The 21958-nt window shown below is 45.0% G+C and overlaps 1 protein-coding gene across 1 annotated transcript; it reads left to right on the forward strand.

Annotated features, from left to right (window-relative positions):
• Positions 1 to 4869: 4869 nt before the first annotated feature.
• Positions 4870 to 21703, forward strand: FOXN4 (forkhead box N4). The gene is made up of 9 exons (XM_005236524.4): positions 4870 to 5023; positions 15412 to 15575; positions 16468 to 16583; positions 16681 to 16794; positions 16947 to 17074; positions 17465 to 17561; positions 17649 to 17856; positions 18879 to 19262; positions 19866 to 21703. Exons 1-9 carry the CDS (start codon positions 4941 to 4943, stop codon positions 20114 to 20116), a joined length of 1545 nt encoding a protein of 514 aa, XP_005236581.4. The 5' UTR covers positions 4870 to 4940; the 3' UTR covers positions 20117 to 21703.
• Positions 21704 to 21958: the final 255 nt, after the last annotated feature.

Consider the following 21958-nt stretch of genomic DNA (forward strand, 5'->3'; position numbering starts at 1 on the left):
CCAAGTGGCTAGACGAGTGCTAAAACCCCATCCCTATGGGATTAATCTGCAATTTCACACTAAATGATTTTTAAGTATAACTTGTTACGATACAGTATGCTAAAATAAAAAAAACGGTCAGCGTTTTTGCATTGTAATAAAAGAAGAAAGCTTGTAAAGTTTCCTGTATTTAAAATGGGCTGTACAGAATCCACTTGCACATTAGTTTCATTCAGATATGAATGCACACATCTCAGGAAAAGAACCTTTGGGTAATTGAAATAGCTGCTTTTTCTCTCTGAGGGAAAGAATACAAACACAAACTTAGAATCTGTGCACTAGTAGAGGAGTGAAGTATAACATACTTCCTACCTTGTTCAGGGACCGAGAATCTGCATGATGAAGTTGCAGTTTAAAGTGTACATCGAATATTTCACTTTTGTACTGAGGGGAATGGAGGGATGAATTGTAAAGGCACTGGGTAAATAAAGGAGGAGCTAAAGAATCCACTCTTTCACATAAAACAAAGCTGGCTTGAAGTGTGCAAGGAAATTATTCCTTTTTATGAAGCACTAACCGCTTTTAGAAGCATCCCATTTCACTAAACAGAGGGTACTGATCTTAATTCACATCTATATTTTCTCCACACATCTTAGATGCTCAGCCGAAGAAGGATGAAAACTCACCAGAAAACATGGCAAGTGAGGAGTAAGAAGATCGAGGGTGAGGACATGTTAATGTCCTTTTACAATAAAGTTCATGAGTAAACATGCAGCTGCTTTTCAGCCATGCTGGGTTCAACATGGAAACCATGAGTCCCAGTCCAAATTGGTCTGAGGTGGGAGAAACACTTTGATTTTACAGCCTGACTAGATGGAACATAGAAGTCATCAAAGTCTTCACAGAGTTCTCATAAATCCCTGCTTTTGTGGGTTTCTCAACTCTTCTTGACTTCTTTTTTTCCTTTCTTTTCTCCTAAAGCACACTTGGAAGCATGGAAAATAAAACAAACTTGCTTTATGATGACCTCAGCTGGTAGCAAAATGAATTCAGTTCACCATCCAAAGGAATCTACTACAGTTTAAATGATAGTCTACAGACATTCAAGATAATTTCAGGAGAAATTCACATGCAAGAAAATACATACAAAGCAAATCTCTCTTTTGCCTCTGTTTTATTGCATTATTTATTTGCTACAAACTACTTACTCCAAAGAAAGGAAGAATTTAATTGCTGAACATTACAATACTTTAAAGGCTACATGTGATTTTACATGCCACCAAAATAAATTAGACAGAAATTGAATAAATAGAAATACCTAATACACTTTTCTCTGCTAATATTCTCTGCGAAAATAACTTCAGTTGTGCCAGGTGAACTTGCCCTACTCCTTAACTTAGTCTAGACTGTAAATGAAGGCAGCAATTGTCCATGTCCAGCTCTCTCATTTTAAATCACATAAAAGGAACACAGCTGACATATTTAAGAAAACAATACACGCCGATATTCTTTTTCATGCTACTCTCTTGGACAGCTTAATGTCTCCAGTGTAACATTAACAGGTGAGAAAACACCCAAAACAAAGAAAAAATGGCTACAATCTCTCTAAATCAAATCATCAATTTACTATTTACCTGCATTCAAACTTCCAGCTGATATAACACAGAACAGTCAAAGAATTTCTGAAAAAAATATATATGGAAGTAACAGCAAAACCATGCACAGTAATGTCTAAGGCCAGCTGCTTATTGAGGAAACTCTGTTTTTAATACTGATAATGTTCAGTGGTTTAGCTGGTAACTGGCAGACTCCACCACCTGCTCTGCTTAACAGTCACAAAAATCCCAGCCTGCAAATATTCATGTGCATGTTTTCCAAGGAGTAACATGTGCCACCGCTACAGAGTCATGGAGTAATTTAGGTTGCAAGGGACCTCCAGAGGTCTCTGCTCAAAGCAAGGCCAAAGCAGGTGGATTTGCACAGAGCTTTGTCCAGTCAAATTCTGAGTATCTCCAAGGGCAGATACTCGCCATCCCTCTGTGCCCGGTGCAACGCTGGACTTCCCTCATTGTGAAAACTTTCTTTGTAATATTTAACCAGAACTTTCCTTGTTGCAACTTGCTATGTACACTTCTCAGTGTTTGGAGAATTAAGCTCTTTATCCCTTCACATTTCAGTTTAAGCTCCCCTAGTGAGCAAGACGGGTATAAGCCACCCTTCTACTCCTTACCTGTTATAATCTGGCCCTTCCAAGCAGGAGGTATGCAAATCACCTGAAGGAGAGAAACAAATCTGTGCACTGAATGTATTGCTACAAGGAAACCAGTCAAGCGAAAAGTTCAACACAATAGCTTTAGCAGATTCCAAGAAAGCCTCAAAGGAATGGCATGTTTTATCTTTACCCCTCCTGCAAATATTAAGCTACAGGAATGCATTTAAAAAGGAGGGTGTTTTTAAGTTACAAATAGATAACGACTATAAGATGACCTTGTGGTAAGTTACAAAAATGGTACAACTATCACTGTAATTAAGGGAACACTTGCAACTGCGCAAACTCCGTGCCTTAGGCTTTAGCAGTACTGTGACTTTTTCTTTTATTGTGCTTTTTGGTTCTACAGATGTGCCTGGTATAGGCCTTGATGCTGAGAAGCATTGATTACTCTCCATTTCTATTAGCAGTAATCAACAGAGAGAGATGTGATGCTCGTCAAAGTGAACAGATTCTCATTAAGAGCAGAAGAAAAGATCTCCTGCGTCCTCACATTTTGTTCCCTCTACACCGTGTGGTAAAACGCCAAGCACCAGGAAATAAATTTCTCAGGAGTCTTTTGGGTTTTCATTCTGCAAGTGTATTTAAAGCATTTCCAGATTTATGCTTTGCTATGGAGAGCCCAAACGACCCAGTTTCATGGCTGATTTCAGACGGCTTTCATGTGAAGGCCACCCTTCGTGACAAGTAAGGCTGGTACCTGGTTTGATGATGGGTAAAATCCGTCCTCAGGAAAAATCCAGCCTCAAAGAGCCGGCAAGTCCAGGCTGATAGTTTCTGGGACAGATGCTGGCTGACACGGGACCTGACCGCGGTTCCATCCCCATCTCTCTGGCACTCTGAGGTAATGCCACCTGAACCTTTACCGTCTGACCTCACTACGCGGAGGAGTGCACCGCACTGAAAAAGCCTCTGGAGAAAGAGGACATGAAAGTATGGCTGTCAGAACGACTTCTTCTGTTTCCTGTTTATTTTTCGTGTGTTAACTCGGGTAAATAAAGGCACCCACGTCTGCCAGGCTCCCTGCACCCCCAGCGCCCCGGGAGCCCCATGGCTGCCCCGCCAGGCAGGGAGCCCGCTGCCCTCCGCCCCGCGGCGGGGCAGGCCCCTCTCGCCCCCGGGTGCAGGCGAGCTCCGCCATGGGGACGGGGCTCCGCTCCCCGCCCGCCAAGCCGCTGCTCCCCGCCGGAGGCCAGCGCCCCGCGCCGCGGCCCCTCAGCGCCCAGGAGGCGGCGGGGCGGGCGGGACGGCGCCTTCCCGCCTCGGCCGAAGGCGGCCCCGACTCCCAGCCCGCCGCCGGGCCCGCCTGAGGGAGGGCGGCCGGCCGCTCCCGGGCACCTTCCCGCGGAGAGGCGGGGAGCGGGAGGCCGGGGCCCGGCGGCGGGGAAGGCGGGCGGGGAGAGGCGGCCCCAGCGCTGCCTCCACACCCCTTCCCGCCGCGGCCCGGCGGACACCGGCGCAGGCTCCCTCCGAGGCGCGGCCCCAGCTCCGGCGGGGCCGCCCCGCTCCCCTCACACATCTACTCCCCCCTCCCGCTCAAACCGCCGGTGCCTGTGGTGGGTGGGTCCCCCTTCCTCCTCCCTCTGGAAAGTTGCAAGAAGTTGTGGTGTTGTGTTTTTTTTTTTAATTTGATTTTTTTTTTTTTGGCCTTTTTCTTCTCCACCCCCCTGCCCAGCCGGCTCGCCCTCCTCACAGCCCGGTCCCGCGGGGCGGCCCTGGGGGGGCGCGGGGGGCGCGCAGCGCTGCGGCGGCTGCCGGGAAACGCGGCGCTCCGCGGCCCTGCCCCGGCCCTGACCCTGCGGGCGGCCCCCGGCCGCGCATGCTCCAGGCTGGACAGCTCCTGAGAGGGAAATTTAAAAACGGGCTGGAGCCCGGCCCCGCCGCCGACTCGCCGCGGCTCCCAGCCGCCGCCGCCGCCGGCTCCGTCCCCCCTCAGGGCCAGCGCCGGTCCCGTGTCCGTCCCCATCCCCCCCCCCGCCCCCCGCTCATCCCGTCCCCCAGGCCCTCAGAGGGAGACCCCGCAGCCGCGGAGCTCCGGCCGGGCCCCCCGGCGCCGCCAGGTTTGTGGAAGGAGCCGGGAGGTGCGGGCAGGCCGGGGTGCGGGGCGGCGGGATCCTCCTGCGTTACCGGGCGGCCGGCGCCAAGGGCCCGGCAGCGCCTGAGGAGGCTGGGCGGGCGGCGGGGCTCGGCTCCCCGGGCTCGCCGCTCCCCCGGGCCGCGGCCGCACAGCCGCTCCAACGCCCCGGCGCTCCGCGGGGCTCCGGGGGCAGCTTACGGGCAGCCCCGGGACGGGAGCGCTGCCGGGGGCTGGGAGCCTCCGGGCACCCACCGCCCCCTGACCCCCCGCCGTGCTCGCGGCCGGGGGATGCTCCCTCTATCAGGCGCAAGGTTCCCATCCCGAGCCTGGGATTTTGGGGTTTGGGGTGGGTTGGTTTGTTGGGGGTTTTGGGGTTTTTTTTTTTAGTTGTTTTGTTGTTTGGGTTTTTTTGCGGCCCCTGAAATATTTCACTGCATTGCCTGGCCCAAATAAAACCAGCGCGGCTGGAGGTAAAGGTAATGTAAACCGGGCTTTACTTCCCTCTAATCCTGGGTTTCAGATGGGATTTCGGTGCCTCCCGCCCGCTGCTGAAGTGCTGGATAGCTACTGCTGCCTGAACTGCTGCTCTCTGTTCTCTTCTCTTTTGCCAAGGAGATGATAGAAAGTGATATCCCGTCCATAATGTCAGGAATCATTAGGAATTCAGGGCAAAATCACCACCCTTCACAGGAGTACAGGTGAGGCATTTATCCGTTTCAAAAATACGCGCTGCACTGTCACAGCCTGCTAACTGATGTTGTTTTCTCATTGCTTCACAAAAAAACCCCAACCCTTAGCATATAGAAATCAAGTTTGTTTGTTTGTTTGTTAAAGTTAGATGCATTATTTCTCCACGCTAAATTAGATTTCCAAGCTGGTGAACAGTTACAATGCATTACTTATCCAGAAGCATTCCCATTTAAAGTATTTTGGTACTAAACTGCGTTTGATAAATGCACCTTCAAAGCCTTGGGCTGACCTTCCAGTAAACTCTCTCTACTGTACAAGCGTTGCCAGAGAAGGATGTTCCTATTAAATAACAATTATTTAAAAGTTCCCTTTCAGGTCACATTTTGCATTGTTATGAAGCAGTCATGGAGAGACTGAATCAAGTGCAATAGACACTAGAAGAGCTTTTCATTAAAATGAGTACTTATGTAGTACTCCAAAGCACTGGCATGTCAAAGGGCTTCTAATAGCAGTGGGAACAAACCTGGGTTTGTCAACAGCCTTTGATAATTTACCTATGTACCACTGCGCATCCCTTTATCGTTTCAAAGAATTGTTAGAAGTCACGGGATAGCTCTGCATGAATTACAGTGCACTGGGTTAAGTTAGGTTACATCTTGTCACATGATGCAAAGTTCCAAGAAATACAGAATAGCAGAACACGATCCAGTTCTCACAGTAAAAAACAAATCAATAAATAATTACTTTTGTGTTTTAAAATGAGGAGTGAGAGACGATCGCCTTCCTCCCAGCCTGAGGGTGTTCTCACCCATTTCTATGGGTAAACATGGTCTGCCGCAGGTATTCTTCTATCAGCCTCTCTCTATTCAAAATGCAAACACTGCGCTGCAGCCTCTTGCAGCTCAACAAGTGATTTGTTATACTCTCTGAAGGCACTGTGGAAAAAGGTTTGTGGAGCTCTATTTTGCTGTTTACTGAAGCACTGTTTGCTCTAGGCTTTTTTTGTTGGCTATGTAAATATTTGTAAATAAATTAATGAAGGGTGTGTATGAGAGAGACATCTGGGTACTTATATTTCAGCCTGTATCTTCAGTACCCTGAAGAACATACCACCTTAACAAAGACCCTTTTTATGGAGGGAACTATTCTTTAACTCATAGCTGCAGAAAAAAACCCCACTCCTTTTGGGGGGAGAAAGGTAGGATTTATCTTACTGCCAGTAAAGGAATTGTAAAAGATTCTTCTTTTATTCAGGAGTCAGCTGCTTTTAAAAACTACTTTCAGTTCCCTACTAAACATTTTGAACTCAAAGAACCCAGTTCTCTAAAGTTTTTAACCCACTTGCAATTTCTTTAATGCAGCTTTAAAATGAATTATTTGACCTCATTTAATAGTGGAAAATTCTGATAAAAATGCATAAAATCTGAACTGCACCATAAATGCAGAGCAGTATTTGTCCTACTTCATGAGAAAACACTTTGGATTATGTAAAAGAAAATCTTTTAGACTGAATGATTTTAAGAAAAGAATAGACCTGTCAAATTCTATCAGCTCTGTTTACTCTCCTGCTGTCACCACAGTCCGAGACTGGAACCCACAGTCCCGAGTTCTCCATGGGGGAGCATCAAGGCTCCACAAAATGGGGAATGGCCTCCAATTAGTGAGTGGGAGGCTGGGGCTGCGCTGAGAATACTCTTCTGTCTCACTTGGAATCTTTCAATGGGACAGTTGGACTTGGAGGAGACCAGGCTTTCCTGTGAGTGTGCAGGAGGAAACATTGAAAAGGGAGGGGAGTGTGTGGGCGTGTAAGCAGGGGATCAAATCAGCAAATACCGATAAGTTTTCATGCAGCTTATGCTTACAGTGTGTAACTATGGGATTTTTATTTTTTTTTTAAATGGACGAGGGGAAAAAATCCCTGATTTTTAGCAGATCTTTGAATTCTGTGGATCTGAAGCATCAATAGTACATTTTATGTAGCACATAAAGCAGTGATAAGGACAAGACTGCTATGCAAAGTCCAGGGACTATTTGCGCCATAGTAAAATGATTTTAGAAATATATCTCTTCCACCAATGCGGCTGTGGGATATAAACCACCATGCTGTCCAGGAATGATTAAGGGCCATCCTATCTCCTCCGATGCCTGTGTTTTTTATGGTGCTGCCACTGCCTGGCTACCAATACAAAGTAATACTTCATATTAGCAGATGCCTGTCTTAGCTTCCCAGACAAAATACTTTTACCTTCAATATTTTCATAATTGTAGTAGAAAAATATTTCTAATGATTTGATTTTAGGTTTCAGTGAATAAAAGTAGGGAGTTGTAACACACTGGGATTTTTCAACCTTTAACGCTTTATTCTTGTTAATTGTAATTAATAATCTAAAATTATGTTTTACTGTAAATATTTTGACATTTAAATCAAAGCAATAGGCAGACTACAAGTTTATTATGCAGTGGCCTGCTTATGGTAATTTCAGCACAAAGCTATGTAAATTATAGGAACCAATGCAAAGGCTACTAAATTAGCGGAGAGCTCCCATGGTCTTCAGTGGACTTGGAGCTGGTCTCAGAGAAAAAAGGTTCTTCAGCTCATGAATGCTGTGGTCTTCAAGCGATATTTTTAGCTGAAGCCTGCAATCTATCCTTTTGCCGTCTAGTTTGAGCCAGTGCAAGAGAAGTAAAAGATTTACTGTGATGTACATGTAAGTGTAGAATGAGATTTAATATGCAGAGCTTGAGCAACAGAAACCCCAGGGGCGCAATGCAAGGCCAAGGTGGGCCTGGGCTAAGACTGCAAAAACATTTATAGACCTTTAAGTTCTCTCCCAAAGAAGGCTCAATATTGTCTTAATTCAACATTCTTGGTTTTCAGATGTACCAGCATGCTGATTTTTCTCAGGGACTATCCCATTCCCAAACTAGGTACAGTTATGTGTGGTTTGTTACATATTATATAATAGATCATGACATAAACCCCAGGCCATTATAAGGGAGACAAGGAGTAACTTGCTGTGGATTATTTGGCATATGTGAGAATCCAAATTTAAGGAAGCACCTAATCAGTTTAGGTAACAATGTGGCATCTATATTCTAAAAGAAATAACTAAAATCTATAATTCTATTTGAAGAAATAACATTACTTAAGATGTAAAGCTAACCCTGATCAACATGATACATTAACTTCATGTTTTGCAGCTCATTAGTTTCTGTAAGGACCATGTTTCTGCTTCTTTATATTACTATGCATTTCCAGTTGACAGAAGCCTTATGTAGTATTTTGAAGACCTTGCAATGAATTTCCTATACATGTTAATCAGGAATTAAGTTTTAAATAGATATCTTTTTGATCAAAAGGTGTTACTCAGTCGTTAATTGTTCAACATATTAGTAGACTATATCCTCCTCCACCCCATTTTAATTGTCCCTTTGGTTCTTTAAAAAATGGGTCTATATTCATTAGCTCATTAGATAGTCTGATTAATTTTTTTCTGTAATAATTGCTTTATGTTAGCATAAAATCATATTGAGACACATAGACACGCAACTGCTGTATTCCATGCATTCTGGACATGACTGCATTATAGTGGTGAAAAAGGTGGAAAGTCTCTATCTTTATGATACACGGTACATTTTAGCTCCCTAAGTGGTACCCTCATATCTGGTTTTGCACTTTGGTTTCTGGAGAGCAAGCTACATCTCACAACTCCTGGCTGTCACCACTGGGGATGGATGGAGTCTGGGAGTTTGCATGAAGGACATTTCTGCAGACAAAAGGTTACAAATGCATAACTAACGAAACCGTAATTGTTCCTGAAGAAAATGTCAGTGTCCATTCCCTTGACACCATGTGTGTCTGACAGGGAGTGAGATAATGACTCAATGTGTTGGAGGAATTTCATCACAGTAGTTGCTTCATTCTTTCAAAAAAATGTGAGAAACCTCCTAGGAATCAGTCAAACTCAGGCCACTGTGGATTGATTTAAGTGGATTAGCTCAACTCTTTCCTATGCAGTTCCTGAAATGTGCTAATCGGAATTAATAAAAAATTGTGGCCCTTGCTCCTCAAATTGTCTTGCAGTTGCAGGCAGAGATGGGAAGGGCTGGTTTGTTCCCAGGCAATATCTTGCAGGCTTCCCAGGCTCGGCTGCCTCCAGAGAAACCAGAACGGAGTTCGTATCTTACCTCATGAATGGTGCTTGACACACACACACACACACACCCCTTCAAAACAAGGAAACAGAAAAGGAGTTTGTACTTTCTCAGTATCCCTGTGAGATCTCAGTGGCTCATGGCACACCACTCTTACTTTTTAAAGCACCTGTTCTAAAAATCTCTTACGTGTGGAAAGCAGAATTGCTGCATGACTGCAGCAGCAAGTAATGCAATTGAGACAGGTTCTTACAACAGTGCAAAACCAAGAGTAGTATATTTTATAATCCCTTTACACTGGAGTAAATAACTACACAACATCCCAGGCAGGTAGATCAGTTCAGTGCTAACAAACAGCAGCTGAAGCAATGTTAAAGGGAAAAAACAGCTTTCCAGGTAGACAATGCTCCTGGCATTAATATAAAACATTCCTGTAGTGCCTGGTAGCTCAACACATTTTTTGTATTGAGGAGAAGTTATTTTGACATTAGTCACAGGTTTTGGTTTTGGTTGGTGGGTTGATTTTTTGAACAAAACAGATTGCAGAGGCAGATACTGGCTGTGTTTGGCAAATCCACACCTAGGGATGGTTATGTGGGTAAAGCACAGCAGGAAGCAAGTGGCTGGGGGTAGAGTGCTGACATCGCTGCTAACTTCCTCTTAGGCTTAAGCAAATCATGTAGGTCACTTGTAATTCAGTTTCCCTTCATCCCGTACCAAAATGATGTAATGAAGGGTTGTGAAACTCAGAGCTGAAATGTATAAAAGTCTCCAGGAGCACATCTATAGCCTGTTCTATTAGTGCTAAGTACCTTTACAGAAGGTTTTTGGAGAATCATCTTCATTCTGAGCCATGGTGTAAGAAAAGGAGAACAGCAACACCTGACAGGGTAATCATATTATTTGCTTTTTCCTCACTGGTTTTTGTTCCTATAATCCAAAGTTTCTTGAGCTGTAGCTGAGGAGGGACTCTCTGGTTGTACCTGGAAAGCTGCCTAATTGCTGTTCTTATTTCCAGAAATTACTTGAAGAATTTGAAGGCAGGGAGGAGAAAGGCAGGCTGGTGGCTTGGGACCGGGTGGGTGGTTTGCCTTCAAGAGGCAGAGAGGAATCGCAGACCAAAAGCAGCAGTGAGAGCTGCTGGCTGAAGCAGGAGAGGAGCAGAAACAGGGAGGAGAGAGGCAAGTGGTTGTGATTGTGGAAAACAGAACCTAGTGCAGGGAAAAGCACCTGCAAGGGTGGAAGATGGGAAGCGAAGTGTATAGAGGGAAGGAACAGAGCAGAGGGAGTGAGGAGCAATAGGAGGTGGTGAAGCTGACTCCTTCAATAAAACAGAGAATCCTTCTCACCATGGAGACAGCTAAAGAATCACAAAACATAAATATTTTCCTTGTGTTGTTTTACATATGAGAAACCACTGCATTTTTTTCTGAGGACATCACGTAACCTCAGACAAAAGAAAACAGTTTCTCATCACCACTTCAAGAAGAGGTTTTCTTACCACTCCTCCTGTTCAATTGTCACTCATGCCAGATAAACCATTGCAAACAACTAAGAATCTGCCACCCCTGATTGCTCCTACTTGTTGAACAGTTGTATTACCTAAGCATAGGCAAAAAGCTCAGATGTCAGTGGTGGCAATGATAATAAAAACTGTCCCTTGGGTGAGAGACGTCTTAGAACTGGTTGCAGTTTAATATGCCAAACGCAACCACAGTGTTTTGGACAGAGGCAATGATGAGTTGCCACCACATGCTAAGCCCTTCGAGAGAACCTGTAGCATTAGATTCACCCTACAGCATCAACCAGTTTGGGTGCTTTGTGTCTTTTAGGGATGGACTCCAGAGAAAACAAACAGAGTTCTCTGAAGTATGAGTGGTGCAATACGGAGAGAAATCTGTAATTCTACACACTGTATCCTAAACCGAAACACCCAGTTATTGGCTAATCTATTTGCAGATAAAATATCTTCAGGTATGCCTGTCATTGGTGAGCTCTCCTTTAATCTTAACAGACTTATCTGGAGGACTATTCTATGATGCCGTTGAGGAGATGGTCCCTGTAGTCTCCAGACAAGTTTACCATACCACGGCATTTGCCAATGTAGAAGTGGATAGTTCACCTTGACAGCGGTTTCTGCACTGCCTTAGATCCAGCTCATTAGAACAGCTCAGTGTGAGGAAAGATGGTAAAGTTTGATCTGTGAATATAGATTCAAATTCAACTCTAATGTTCGTTGCAGATTCCCACAAGGTTATGCCAAGAATGAATTTAATTCCGTCTAGCTAGCTGTCGTGCCAGCAGGATGTACTTGATGGGGGGGAAAAAAACAGAGCTCTCTTTAGGTCCATCTGACTGATGATTTTACACTGCTGACAAGCTCTGGTGAGCTTTGTCAGATGCGCAACCTGCATTGGAGTCCAGTTTCTCCTCCAGTGGCTGCAGGAAGGTCTGGAGCTCAGTATCAGGAGATCTGGAAAAGAATTTCATTCCAAGGAGCATTTTTTCTGAATCTGGAAAAGTAATCTTTGTGCAGGTGGGCTGGTGGCAAAAATCTATTGCCCTGATGAGATAGGTGTTTCGGGCAGTGCATGATAGATCAGATAGCAAAGACTAACGCTACCACTGAGCATTTCTGTATCATACTTATCATAGCTCTCAGGGCATTTTCCACAGGAGGCCAGCATCCTCTGATACCTAAAGGAGAGCTGGGACTTAAATCCTCAACATGATGTGGATTCTTGCTAAGGCAGGTGCCTTTCTAGGATAGAAACACATGGAAACAGAAGGGTGTTTTCCTGCAGAGATTTAGAAGGAGAGGGGTAAGACCAGAGTTCCATAATTTCACCACACCTTTAAAAAATGATACCATGTTTGCAACGCATTTGGTTGGTGTGACTGTAACCTTTTCTTCATAGGGGTTTAGTAGTTCAGCGTATATACCAGACAGCCCTGGGGAATGTGCAGCTGGGGACAGTTTCAGTAGTGTGCATTAATTACAGCATACCACTATTTATCTCATTTACATGCATTGAAAGGAAATGGCTGCTTTTACTACAGTGCCCCATTGTGCCAGGGGCTGTGAACACCCATCTAAAGACAGGATCTCTGACTCCTGAAGTTTACCCTCAAACGTGAGGCCAAAAGGGTGGTGGAGGGGAACAGAATCAAAGTACACATAACATTACAATATGTACTTATATATTTGTAGTTGTCTTGGCACAGGCAATTTTTCAGGTCAGAAAGATTGAACTCTATGAGATTAAAACATTAGGTATTACTGTGCGCATAGCTCTCTTTTCAGAGGCAGTTAGATTAGCATTTTTTCACTAAACGCAGGACACACATTGAGCCTGTGTATTGTGAGATAAGCTGGTTTTATGCTGCAGAAGACATCTGGGCATTTCAAACACCTCAGTCAGACAGCGATGGGCATACTTTAAGCAGTTTCACCTTTTTTAAGACACATGAAATTTCAACATTAGTTTTAAAGGCAACCTGCAGAATAATTCTTAAATGTGAAATACTGTATTCTGATGAAATATACTTTTTTCCCCCATTATTAATGAAAGCAGTTATTCTGACAACTAACAAATCCATTTAAAAAAATGTGTAAGGGAACAGCCAGAGGGGATTTTAAAAGAGCTGTAAACTGAAATTCAAACAGCCATGCCATGCTAGGATGGGGAAGGGAAGGAAGCATCTTTGCCTTGGAAACAGAGCTGGCCCCCACACTGGTCTAGTTATTATGTATTATTGCATCTTTGTACCTGTTTAAAATAGAGCCTAATGACTCTTAGACCAACTTAAGAGTTCAGTCACCTTCCGTGCCCCCATTTGGATCTGCAGCATTTGTGTGAGAGGGACCACATCACGAGGCTGCGGAGAGGGGTACGCTGCCTGATGCTAACTGGCAAGGAGCAGAGTTGTAGTGCAAGCTTCTGACGGCATCTGAGTGTGCCCAGGGCATCGCCAGGCATCCCCACACCTAGGAGGAGCACCAGGATGCATGCATCTAGAGTGAGTGCGAAGCAGAGACCTTGGTTTCCCCAAAAAGCTAAAGCTGGGAAGTCTGCTGAGCACCACCACGACTGCCGCGGTCCTCCAGTGCGGAGATGCTCGTCCCACGCGGAGCAGCGGCGAGGGCATGTGGCGGATTCATTGCCTGACAGGAGGCGTGTGCAGTGGGTGCTGACCCTCACCGCCCATCTGACCCCGTTATTTGTTGAAGGAGCTGACTTGTCTGGAAGGACTGGCAGGGACCTGGGGTGCCAGATGGCATGTGGATGTGTGTTGTGTGTCGGCTGTCATTCAGCCAGATTAATGTGAAGTTTGTAAAAAGGAGGAGGGGGGGAAAAACAATTAAGCAAGAATCCCAAAAACAATCGGGGCCACGTGCCACCGGGCAGCAGTCGTTGGCGGCACAATGGGTTATCGGCTTCCCATGAATGGGCCCAACTGTTGCAAACGACATGAGCCTGCCCAGTTTTCAAATCATTTAATGCCCTTGTTTACTTCCAATCCAGCCAATCTGCAGGCCGGGAGAGCCATCACCTGATAGTCTTTTTATGTATTTAAGTCCCAGGCCTCACAAAATAACTGAACAGCGGTAACCATGGCAATGCTAATTATTGCACTATAACTACAGTAGGAGAAAGAAAACAGGGTAGGCTGGGGGAGAGATTTGAAGATGTTTTTTTGGCCAGGATTTGAGCTTTTGGCTTCTGGTCATGAGTAGGGGTTTTTTGCTTCCTTTTCTTCTTTTCAAAATCTTTTTACAAACAAATAAATTACATTCTGCTTTAACGATCTCCCACAAAATAGTTTAGGGAACTTTGATACGGGTTTCTGGTAATCATGAATAGAAGAGCTGAAAGCTCCTAGGCAGCCAGGCCCTAGAGTTCTGCCTTGTTCTTTTAAGCTGATTTAGAATCGTGTTAAACATAAAAGATGCTTCAGCAAGAGACCAGATTTATTTAAGGCTTCTGCGTTGTCATTTGGCAACAAACGTACGTTAGTACCACACAGCTGGCTTTAAGACATCTATAAGAGAGCTCTTTAAAGCCTTTGTTTTGAGAGCAAAATCAACTACATCCAACTAAACTGTGTTCTTCTGAAAGAGAAATATGTTTTCCTGGATCTGAATCCCTTTGGGTTTACCCCAGGTATCTAACAATAACTTCCTGATGTGTTCTCATTATTGTTTACTCCTCAAGATACCCATGACTTCTGTAATACTGTTTAACATAAGCAAAAGCAGTTAAACCCTTCATTTGCAATAGCTCTTTTACTGACTTTAACGGGAGTTTTGACCACACAGGGATTTTTGAGTACTGTAAATATATGCCAATATTTCAGTTTTGTACCACGCACTTTATCAGAAGCAAAACAAAACAGGTGGGATGAAGCATGTGTCAAAAATGGAGCTTTAAACCAAAAGCAGCCTGTCATCGTTACACCTCGGGTTTGTTGCTGAAGGCAGGCTGGGTGTTCTTGTGCATTCAGTCACTAGGTTTTCATTCTGATCCTTTCGTATGTCAAAAACCACCCAAAAAATTGTTTTGTATGCTTCATGGTTCCTTGTTAAGTATCAATAACTTCATGTATCTGAATGGAAGAGATCACCAGGTCATTCTGTAAAGTTTTGCTCATGCAGCAGCTCGCCGCTGATCTGTCCCCACCGACAGGACACAGTGGCTGGGAAAACCCCTCTCCGCAGGTGCTCAATCCAGCAGCATACATGGGTCCTTGAACAGCTAGGCACAGAAACTCCTTCTGAGGCTGGCTGGTCACTGAATTTCAAGGTTAATGCAAAATTAGGTTAAATTCAGCTTAAATGAGGTTAGAATCAGGTTAAAAGTCCTGATGGGTTTCTTCTACATCAAGGCCAAACACGCGCATGTTTCTGACACATGTGAAAATAATGTATCAGCTTTGGGTTTTTTCCTAGGCAGTTTCTCTTCTGGGTTCTCATGCCTTCTTCCCCTACAAATACTGCACAATAAGTTTTCTTAACCAAAATGTTTCAAACTGTAGGAAGGAACATGTGGTTAGGTAAAGGGCAACAGCAACCGGCCAGCTGTGAAACCAAAGGTCGCATCTGAATTCTGCAAACGGAATCCCAGCCTGGTGCATTTTCCCCGCTGATCTACGTGAGCTTTGGCATCCCAGTCATCTCCCCTTACTGGGGACAGTGTAGCAGCATCTCCGCTCTCTGCTAACCTTTCATGCTATTTTGCAGACTCTTAGCTTCTGACCCCTCCCAGCTGAGTGAAGATGACCTCCCCAGTGACTTACAGTCCTTGTCGTGGCTGACATCTGTTGATGTGCCTCGGTTACAACAGATGGCCAGTGGAAGAATGGATTTTAGCCTTGGTGCCCAGAATGCAATGCTACAACAGACAGGTAAACTGTCAGGATGTTAAATAACAGCTCTTTAAGCGGCAGCACAACATTATTCCTCCTTTCTTCCCCACCCCCACCCCCCCTCTCCCGCAGGCTAGCTTTCCTAATAGTAGATTCTTTTTAAGTGCATTACATTTTGCTTCCTGTCAGAAGACCTGGAGCCTGTTGTCTTCTGATAAGGACATTACTGATACATTTCCTTCATTTCAAGAGGCAGAGAGCCCTAGCAGCGACAACAGAGATCTTAGGAGCCGATTGGCATTTCTGCTCAGTGTAGTTGCTGGTGCCTTGTTGCATGAACTTGGGCCAAGGTATTTAAGACTTGCACTTCAGAGGTTTTCAACAGCTTTGAAATTAGGTAATTAGTCTTTCTTGTTTGTTTCAACATTGATAAAAGTAAGAGTACCTTATTTACCCCATAGCTGTTTGCTTCATACAGACTTACAGCATATGTTCGTTGAACGCCTTTCCTTTGTGTGAACATCCTTTAAGTAAACACACGTGTTCCCTAAGGCATTCTGCTGAGCGAGCTCAGCATATCATCTTGCTTGCTTTAGAGCAGAAATCTTTCTGGAGTACAGATAGTGCTGAATATGTTTTCTTTCTTTTTTTTTTTCTTTTGTAAGATACTGTGTCTGTAACACCACTGTGGACTGTTAAACAGCTGACATCTTTCATTCCCTACATAACAAGTTTTAGAAGCAGCTGATGTCATCTTTGCAGTTTGTGAAATACTCTTGGTTCTTTTGGGATGGAAAGCCACGGAGAGGTGTGATTATCCACTCCAGAGCTTAGCTGTGTTCAACTGCATCTATTAAAAATAAATGCCAGCTCTCTCTTCTGAAGTGTGCTTTCATGCAAACATTCATTGCCTTTGCTTTCTCCGAAATAGGTCCTGTGGCAAGCAATATGCGCTCGACAGGAGCACCTGGAGCGATGATTCATGTCCAGGCCAGCCTGCCACAGGGAATCCTGGGTCTGAATTCTATTTCAACACACGGAGCAAATGTAAGAGCAGGCCTTGATGGCTTATTATTGCAACACTTCTTAGGAAAAGATGTTGGTAATTTCAAGGCTGACACATCTGTTGTCTTTATCTCAGCAGATGAGCCAGTATGCTGTGGGTGGGCAGCCGTCCCCCAGTTTACAAACACAGCAACAACTCTTTCCTCCTCCTCATTCACAGCAAGTGTTTGCCCTAGCACAGAACACACAACAGGTACTGTTACTTGCTTGTTGTCTGTGTCTTGAAGTACCTGCTAAGATCACATCTAGAACTCTTTTAAAAGGAAAACAGTAAAATATCCCTAAACCTACATACCCATGGAAATTCTGCATCCAACATTTTCCTTCTTTTCCATCTGCATACAGTGTAACCCGGCAGCAATTTACAACACACCCTATGGGACTCAGCCACCCTATTCTCAGCCACGCCTGGCTCCTCACTCTGCCCAAGAACTGCATCCAAAGCATTACCCCAAGCCGATCTATTCCTATAGGTGAGTAGAGACCAGAAGAACGTGTTGCCTACAGCCTGTGTTGGGATGACTGCAACACCGTAGGTGTGGTAGCACGAGAGTGTGTGATCCTTTCAAAGAGAACAAAAATCCCATCATCAGTCCAGGAGTTCTGTGGAAGCTGTTTCTGAGGGGTAGCAGGAATGAACAAGCAAACTGGTTCCTGGACAGCAGCATAAAGGTAGAGTAATAGCACAGAGGAGTAAAATCTGCAGGATCACAAGGGTGACTTCTGAGCACCTGAGAACATTAATCCCATGATCAGCCAGCTGTTTGTATGTTAAGAGGTGGGTCAGAGGTTGCTAGAGCAGAACAAGGCATGATGGCTAAGTATATGCAATCTGTTATTTCCTGTATTTCTCTGTCCTGTAGTTGTTTGATTGCAATGGCGCTGAAGAACAGCAGAACAGGCAGTCTCCCAGTGAGTGAGATCTACAGCTTCATGAAGGAGCACTTCCCCTACTTCAAGGTAGGCACACACCTGAAGGGTGGAAGTAGAACATCACAAATACTTTGTTCATGGCTTATTTCACTGACATCCTCCTGCATCTTTCAGACAGCTCCTGATGGCTGGAAGAACTCTGTGCGCCACAACCTGTCTCTGAATAAGTGTTTTGAGAAGGTGGAGAACAAGATGAGTGGCACTTCTCGCAAAGGGTGCCTGTGGGCTCTCAATCCTGCCAAGATCGACAAGATGGAAGAGGAGATGCAGAAGTGGAAGCGGAAGGATTTAGCTGCTATTCACAGGAGCATGGCTAACCCAGGTAGGGCTTATGTTACACTTTTGCTATGCATGTGAGAAGCAAGGCGGGGGGAAAGGCTTTTTGACCAGGAATGCATGAATCTTAAGAAATAAGGTATATGTTGGAACAGAGCTGGCCGGTGCACAGCTCTCGCGCCTTGCAACAGCTGCCTCCTCTGAGCTGCTCGGCTGAAATACCCCATGCTCTGCACTGAATGAGGTCATTGCTGCTGGCTCCGAGGTTGTGTGACAGGGTGATACACGGCAGCAGGAGGAGGTCACTGAACTGACAGCTGGTTTTGGAGACCCTTAGTGCAAATCGGTCCCCAGCTTCAACATGTTTGGGTTTTTTTCTCCCATGATAACCTATCTAGCATATCTGAGCCCTTCTGAGGAGTTATGCTGCCTCTGGTGTTAGTATTCATAGAGTCACATTTTAGCAATTTTTTGCCTGTTTTTCTGCAAAACTCTCCCTTTACTAAGGCTTTGTCATTCCTATTTATGAAGACACATGGGTTTTTTTCAGGAGCTTAATACTGGAAAAACCTAGTAGACTTTTTAGCTGCAAAGTCTGTAACATACAATCAACAACAAATTACGTTCTCCTTTGCTTAAAAACAAAAGTGCAGTTGCAACTGTCAGCAGTCTCTTGTGCGCATCTTATTTGAGATACAAGCAGAAGTCAGAGTATCCCTATGAGCAGGAGACCTACTGAGGATGCTTAGTCCTGCATCTGTGGGTCAGCTGCCATCAGCAGTGACTTAATTGCTCTGTGAAGTCTCATGCAATTGTTTCTTTAGCTCTAAGGGAGTCGAGAAGGGTACAAGCTAAGGGTAGGGAAGTAGGTGGCATTTCCTTGCTCTCTGCACAGTCAAAACCTGCCTTCTGTGCTGCATCTCGTCACAGTGACAGACACTACCTGTTCAGTTTTATTGCAAAAGTGTGTGGCTGTGCTCACTTGTGAAATGCTTTGGCCAGGCCCTGCTTGAACAAATGGGTTAAACTGTCTCTTTTCTTCCTTGGGAATGGGTACCACTTGTGCAGAGGAGCTAGACAAGCTGATCACTGACAGACCTGAGAACTGCAGGCGGCCCAGCAAACAGGCAGAGTCGGAGATCTCCACCCTGAACCACATGGCAGCAGCCCAAGGCCGAATCTCCATCTCCCAGCTGCAGCCTCAGCCGATCATGACACTCTCGCTGCAGTCCATCCCCCTGCATCACCAGATTCAGACCCAGGCTCGCATCGCCCCAGACTCACCAGCACCTGCACAAACACCTCCTCTCCACACTCTGCCTGACATGAGCCACAGCCCTCTTCCCCACCATCCCATGGGACGCGCGCCTCCGGACTTCCTGAACATGACAACAGACATGAACACAGAGGTGGATGCCCTTGACCCAAGCATTATGGATTTTGCATTGCAAGGTATGGGAGAAGGAAGCTCGGGTAGGGGAGGGCTTGATTTATGTGGTTACATAGTCACTGAATATATAACCAGGGTCTTCAGCACGATGCTCTGGGCTGTAACCGAGCTAAAAACTTGTGCTGGGTGCTGGCCTCTGCAGCGTGACTTCCCTGGCCTGCCCCGTGCTAGATGGGAGAGCAAACTGCCTTCGTGGCTCAAGCACAGGCACTGCAGTAAATGTAAGATGTAAGGGAAGTCTAGCTAGCTGGATTTGGGACACCACATCCCTCTGCCGTGGGAAACCACAGCTCTACTCGTGCTTAAGTTTTCCCCTTCTGTGAAAGGAAAACTTCCCCGGCTTACAGCAATGCCAAGCGTGGCCCCTGGGTTTCTGGTTAACACATGGTAGGTAGATGCTGCCTGAAAAGGTCTGGAGTCCTGCTGGGACCAGAGGATTCGGGGGGAGCGGACACACTGACTGCCTTTGCACTAGAAATGGTACCACCTGCAAGCAGCGCTTGTCCTAAGCAGTGGGTAAAGCCCTTTAGTTACTGACTGACCCCTACAGACGGTGCCCGGGTGGGTTGGATGTGTTGCTGTGACCAGAATTTAATCTTTTAAAGGTAATATATGGGAGGAAATGAAAGACGACAGCTTCAGCCTTGATACCCTGGGTGTCTTCAGCAACTCTCCGCTCCACCTCTCAGACTGTGACCTGGGCACCCCCGGCCTCACCCCTGTCTCCAGTGGCAGTGATCACTCCTTCTCAGACTTGCAGGTCACCGGCCTTTATACCACCTACACGACACTGGACAACGTAGCGGCAGCTCAGTACATGAACTCCCAGGGCAACAAACCCATCGCTCTGCTCTGAGTTTTGCACCGTTCCATGGACCTCTGACTCAGGGGCCAGTTTCTCCCAGCCATTAAAATCCAACCTGAAAGCAATACCAGAGCTCCTCCTGCAGATGCTTGGAACGTGTTGGCTCTACTGGGACACAGCATGTGATGCCAAAAGAAATCGAACTGTTACCAGCAGAATCACTTTCACCTGTGGCAAGACCGAGGAAGGGGCACAGACATTTGTGTTGCAGGACTCGTGAGCTCTCAAGAAGGACCTGGAAGGTATCAGTCAGCAAGAACTTTCCTAGAATGTAACTAAGCTAAAAAATAGTCCATTTAATCAACACTGTGATCTGGACACCTACACAGAAGGCAACGCAAATCAATAGGCTGGTCAGCACCAAGTTGGAATCCAAAATGGTTGATCATGTACCATGTATATCCTTTTTTCTTAAATTACCAAATAACTATTGCCATTGAACAAAGACCACACACAGTTTCTAGAGACACTTGCACCACTAACAGTTTTCCAACGTAACCCTTGTTAATTTATTGTTATGAGGTAGGAAAAAAGGAGGAAAAATACTAAAAGTGAAAATATCAAACCCATAGCAGACAACTGTTCTATCTAGGTTTAAAAAACAAAGTCCTTACCCCATGAAGGAAGTGGTACTACTGAATTATTAAACCGATTGCTGGCTAGAAGATTTTAGGAATTATGCCGATCTTTAGGTTTTTTAAAAAAAAATATTAGATTTGTTTATAGTCTTGTGTATTGTGCTTCTGTCTATTCTTGTGCTAGGCAGTATTACTATTTGTAAATTTATTTATATTTATTGTTATGAAGATAAAAGAAATTATGTAAGCTGAGCACTGTTCAATTTTTTGAAATGCTGCAGTAACCTGTTTTACATCCACTAAATTATTCATAATCAAAAATGCAACAATGTTAATCACTGTTGTTACACTACATTTCTTTTAAATAAGCACTTTTGATACTGTGAAACTCATGTTTTTTTAAAAAAAATTCAGAGACCAAATATTGTAACTGTACCATACCAAGTCAGAGTAGTCTTTCTTACCTAATTAACCAAGTAATATTGATTCTAATGTAGTTTTTTTACATTTTCATACCCTGCTTTAGACTTGGTAACATATGTTGCAAAAAATGTGATGAAACATCTGAAGAGATCAAAAGCAAACTGGATGTCGGAACTTAGTATTTAGTCTACTTCCACCTCTGTGACCACGTGGTAATATTTATATCTCATGTTTTGTCTGTTCCTGTGCATTAAGAGCATTTCCCAGTCTCAGTTCCCAGTACTGTATCCAGGTGCTCGCGGGCTCCTCTCTCCCACACTGCTCCTTGTACTAAAAGCCCAGAGGGGGCAGGATGCTGGAGCCACCTCAGCACGGCACCTTCTTGCTTGAAAATTGCTGTTGTGAACATCAGGAGCTAGAAAATACCTGTGCCTGCATCTTCCCCAGCGCATACGTCCACAGCAACCTCTTCCAAAAGGGCACAATGCTCCACGTCATAATTTATTGTTCAAGAACAAATGTGATTAATGATCATTTGCTGTGACTGGCATAATCTACTGTGTCCTCATTTTTTTAAATAAATATTTCTTAGCACTAAGCCTGGGTCATTCTAGATGTGCTGCGTTATAACCACCCTGGCCTCAGGTGAGCCCCTGCTGCACGGCACGCTGCAGCTCAGCCTTAAACAGTAATTCCAAGGCATCTGCTGCCGAAAACCCAACCCAGCGAGGAAATAGTCTCACACGACTTACGGACGGTGACAAACGGACAAAGCTCCGACACGTCTGACTCCAGCTGTGGTGGCCGAGGTGCTGAGGAGCAGGTTCTTCTC

The sequence above is a fragment of the Falco peregrinus genome, chromosome 2 (genome assembly GCF_023634155.1).
Source record: "Falco peregrinus isolate bFalPer1 chromosome 2, bFalPer1.pri, whole genome shotgun sequence".
NCBI classification, from domain to species: domain Eukaryota; kingdom Metazoa; phylum Chordata; class Aves; order Falconiformes; family Falconidae; genus Falco; species Falco peregrinus.

Excerpts from the sequence above, each read along its gene's own strand:
- FOXN4 (XM_005236524.4), top strand. The coding sequence starts at position 4,941 with ATGATAGAAAGTGATATCCCGTCCATAATGTCAGGAATCATTAGGAAT. Across the intron at positions 15,576-16,467 it reads TGCAATGCTACAACAGACAG|GTCCTGTGGCAAGCAATATG; the intron begins GTAAACTGTCAG and ends TCTCCGAAATAG. Across the intron at positions 17,857-18,878 it reads CAGGAGCATGGCTAACCCAG|AGGAGCTAGACAAGCTGATC; the intron begins GTAGGGCTTATG and ends CCACTTGTGCAG.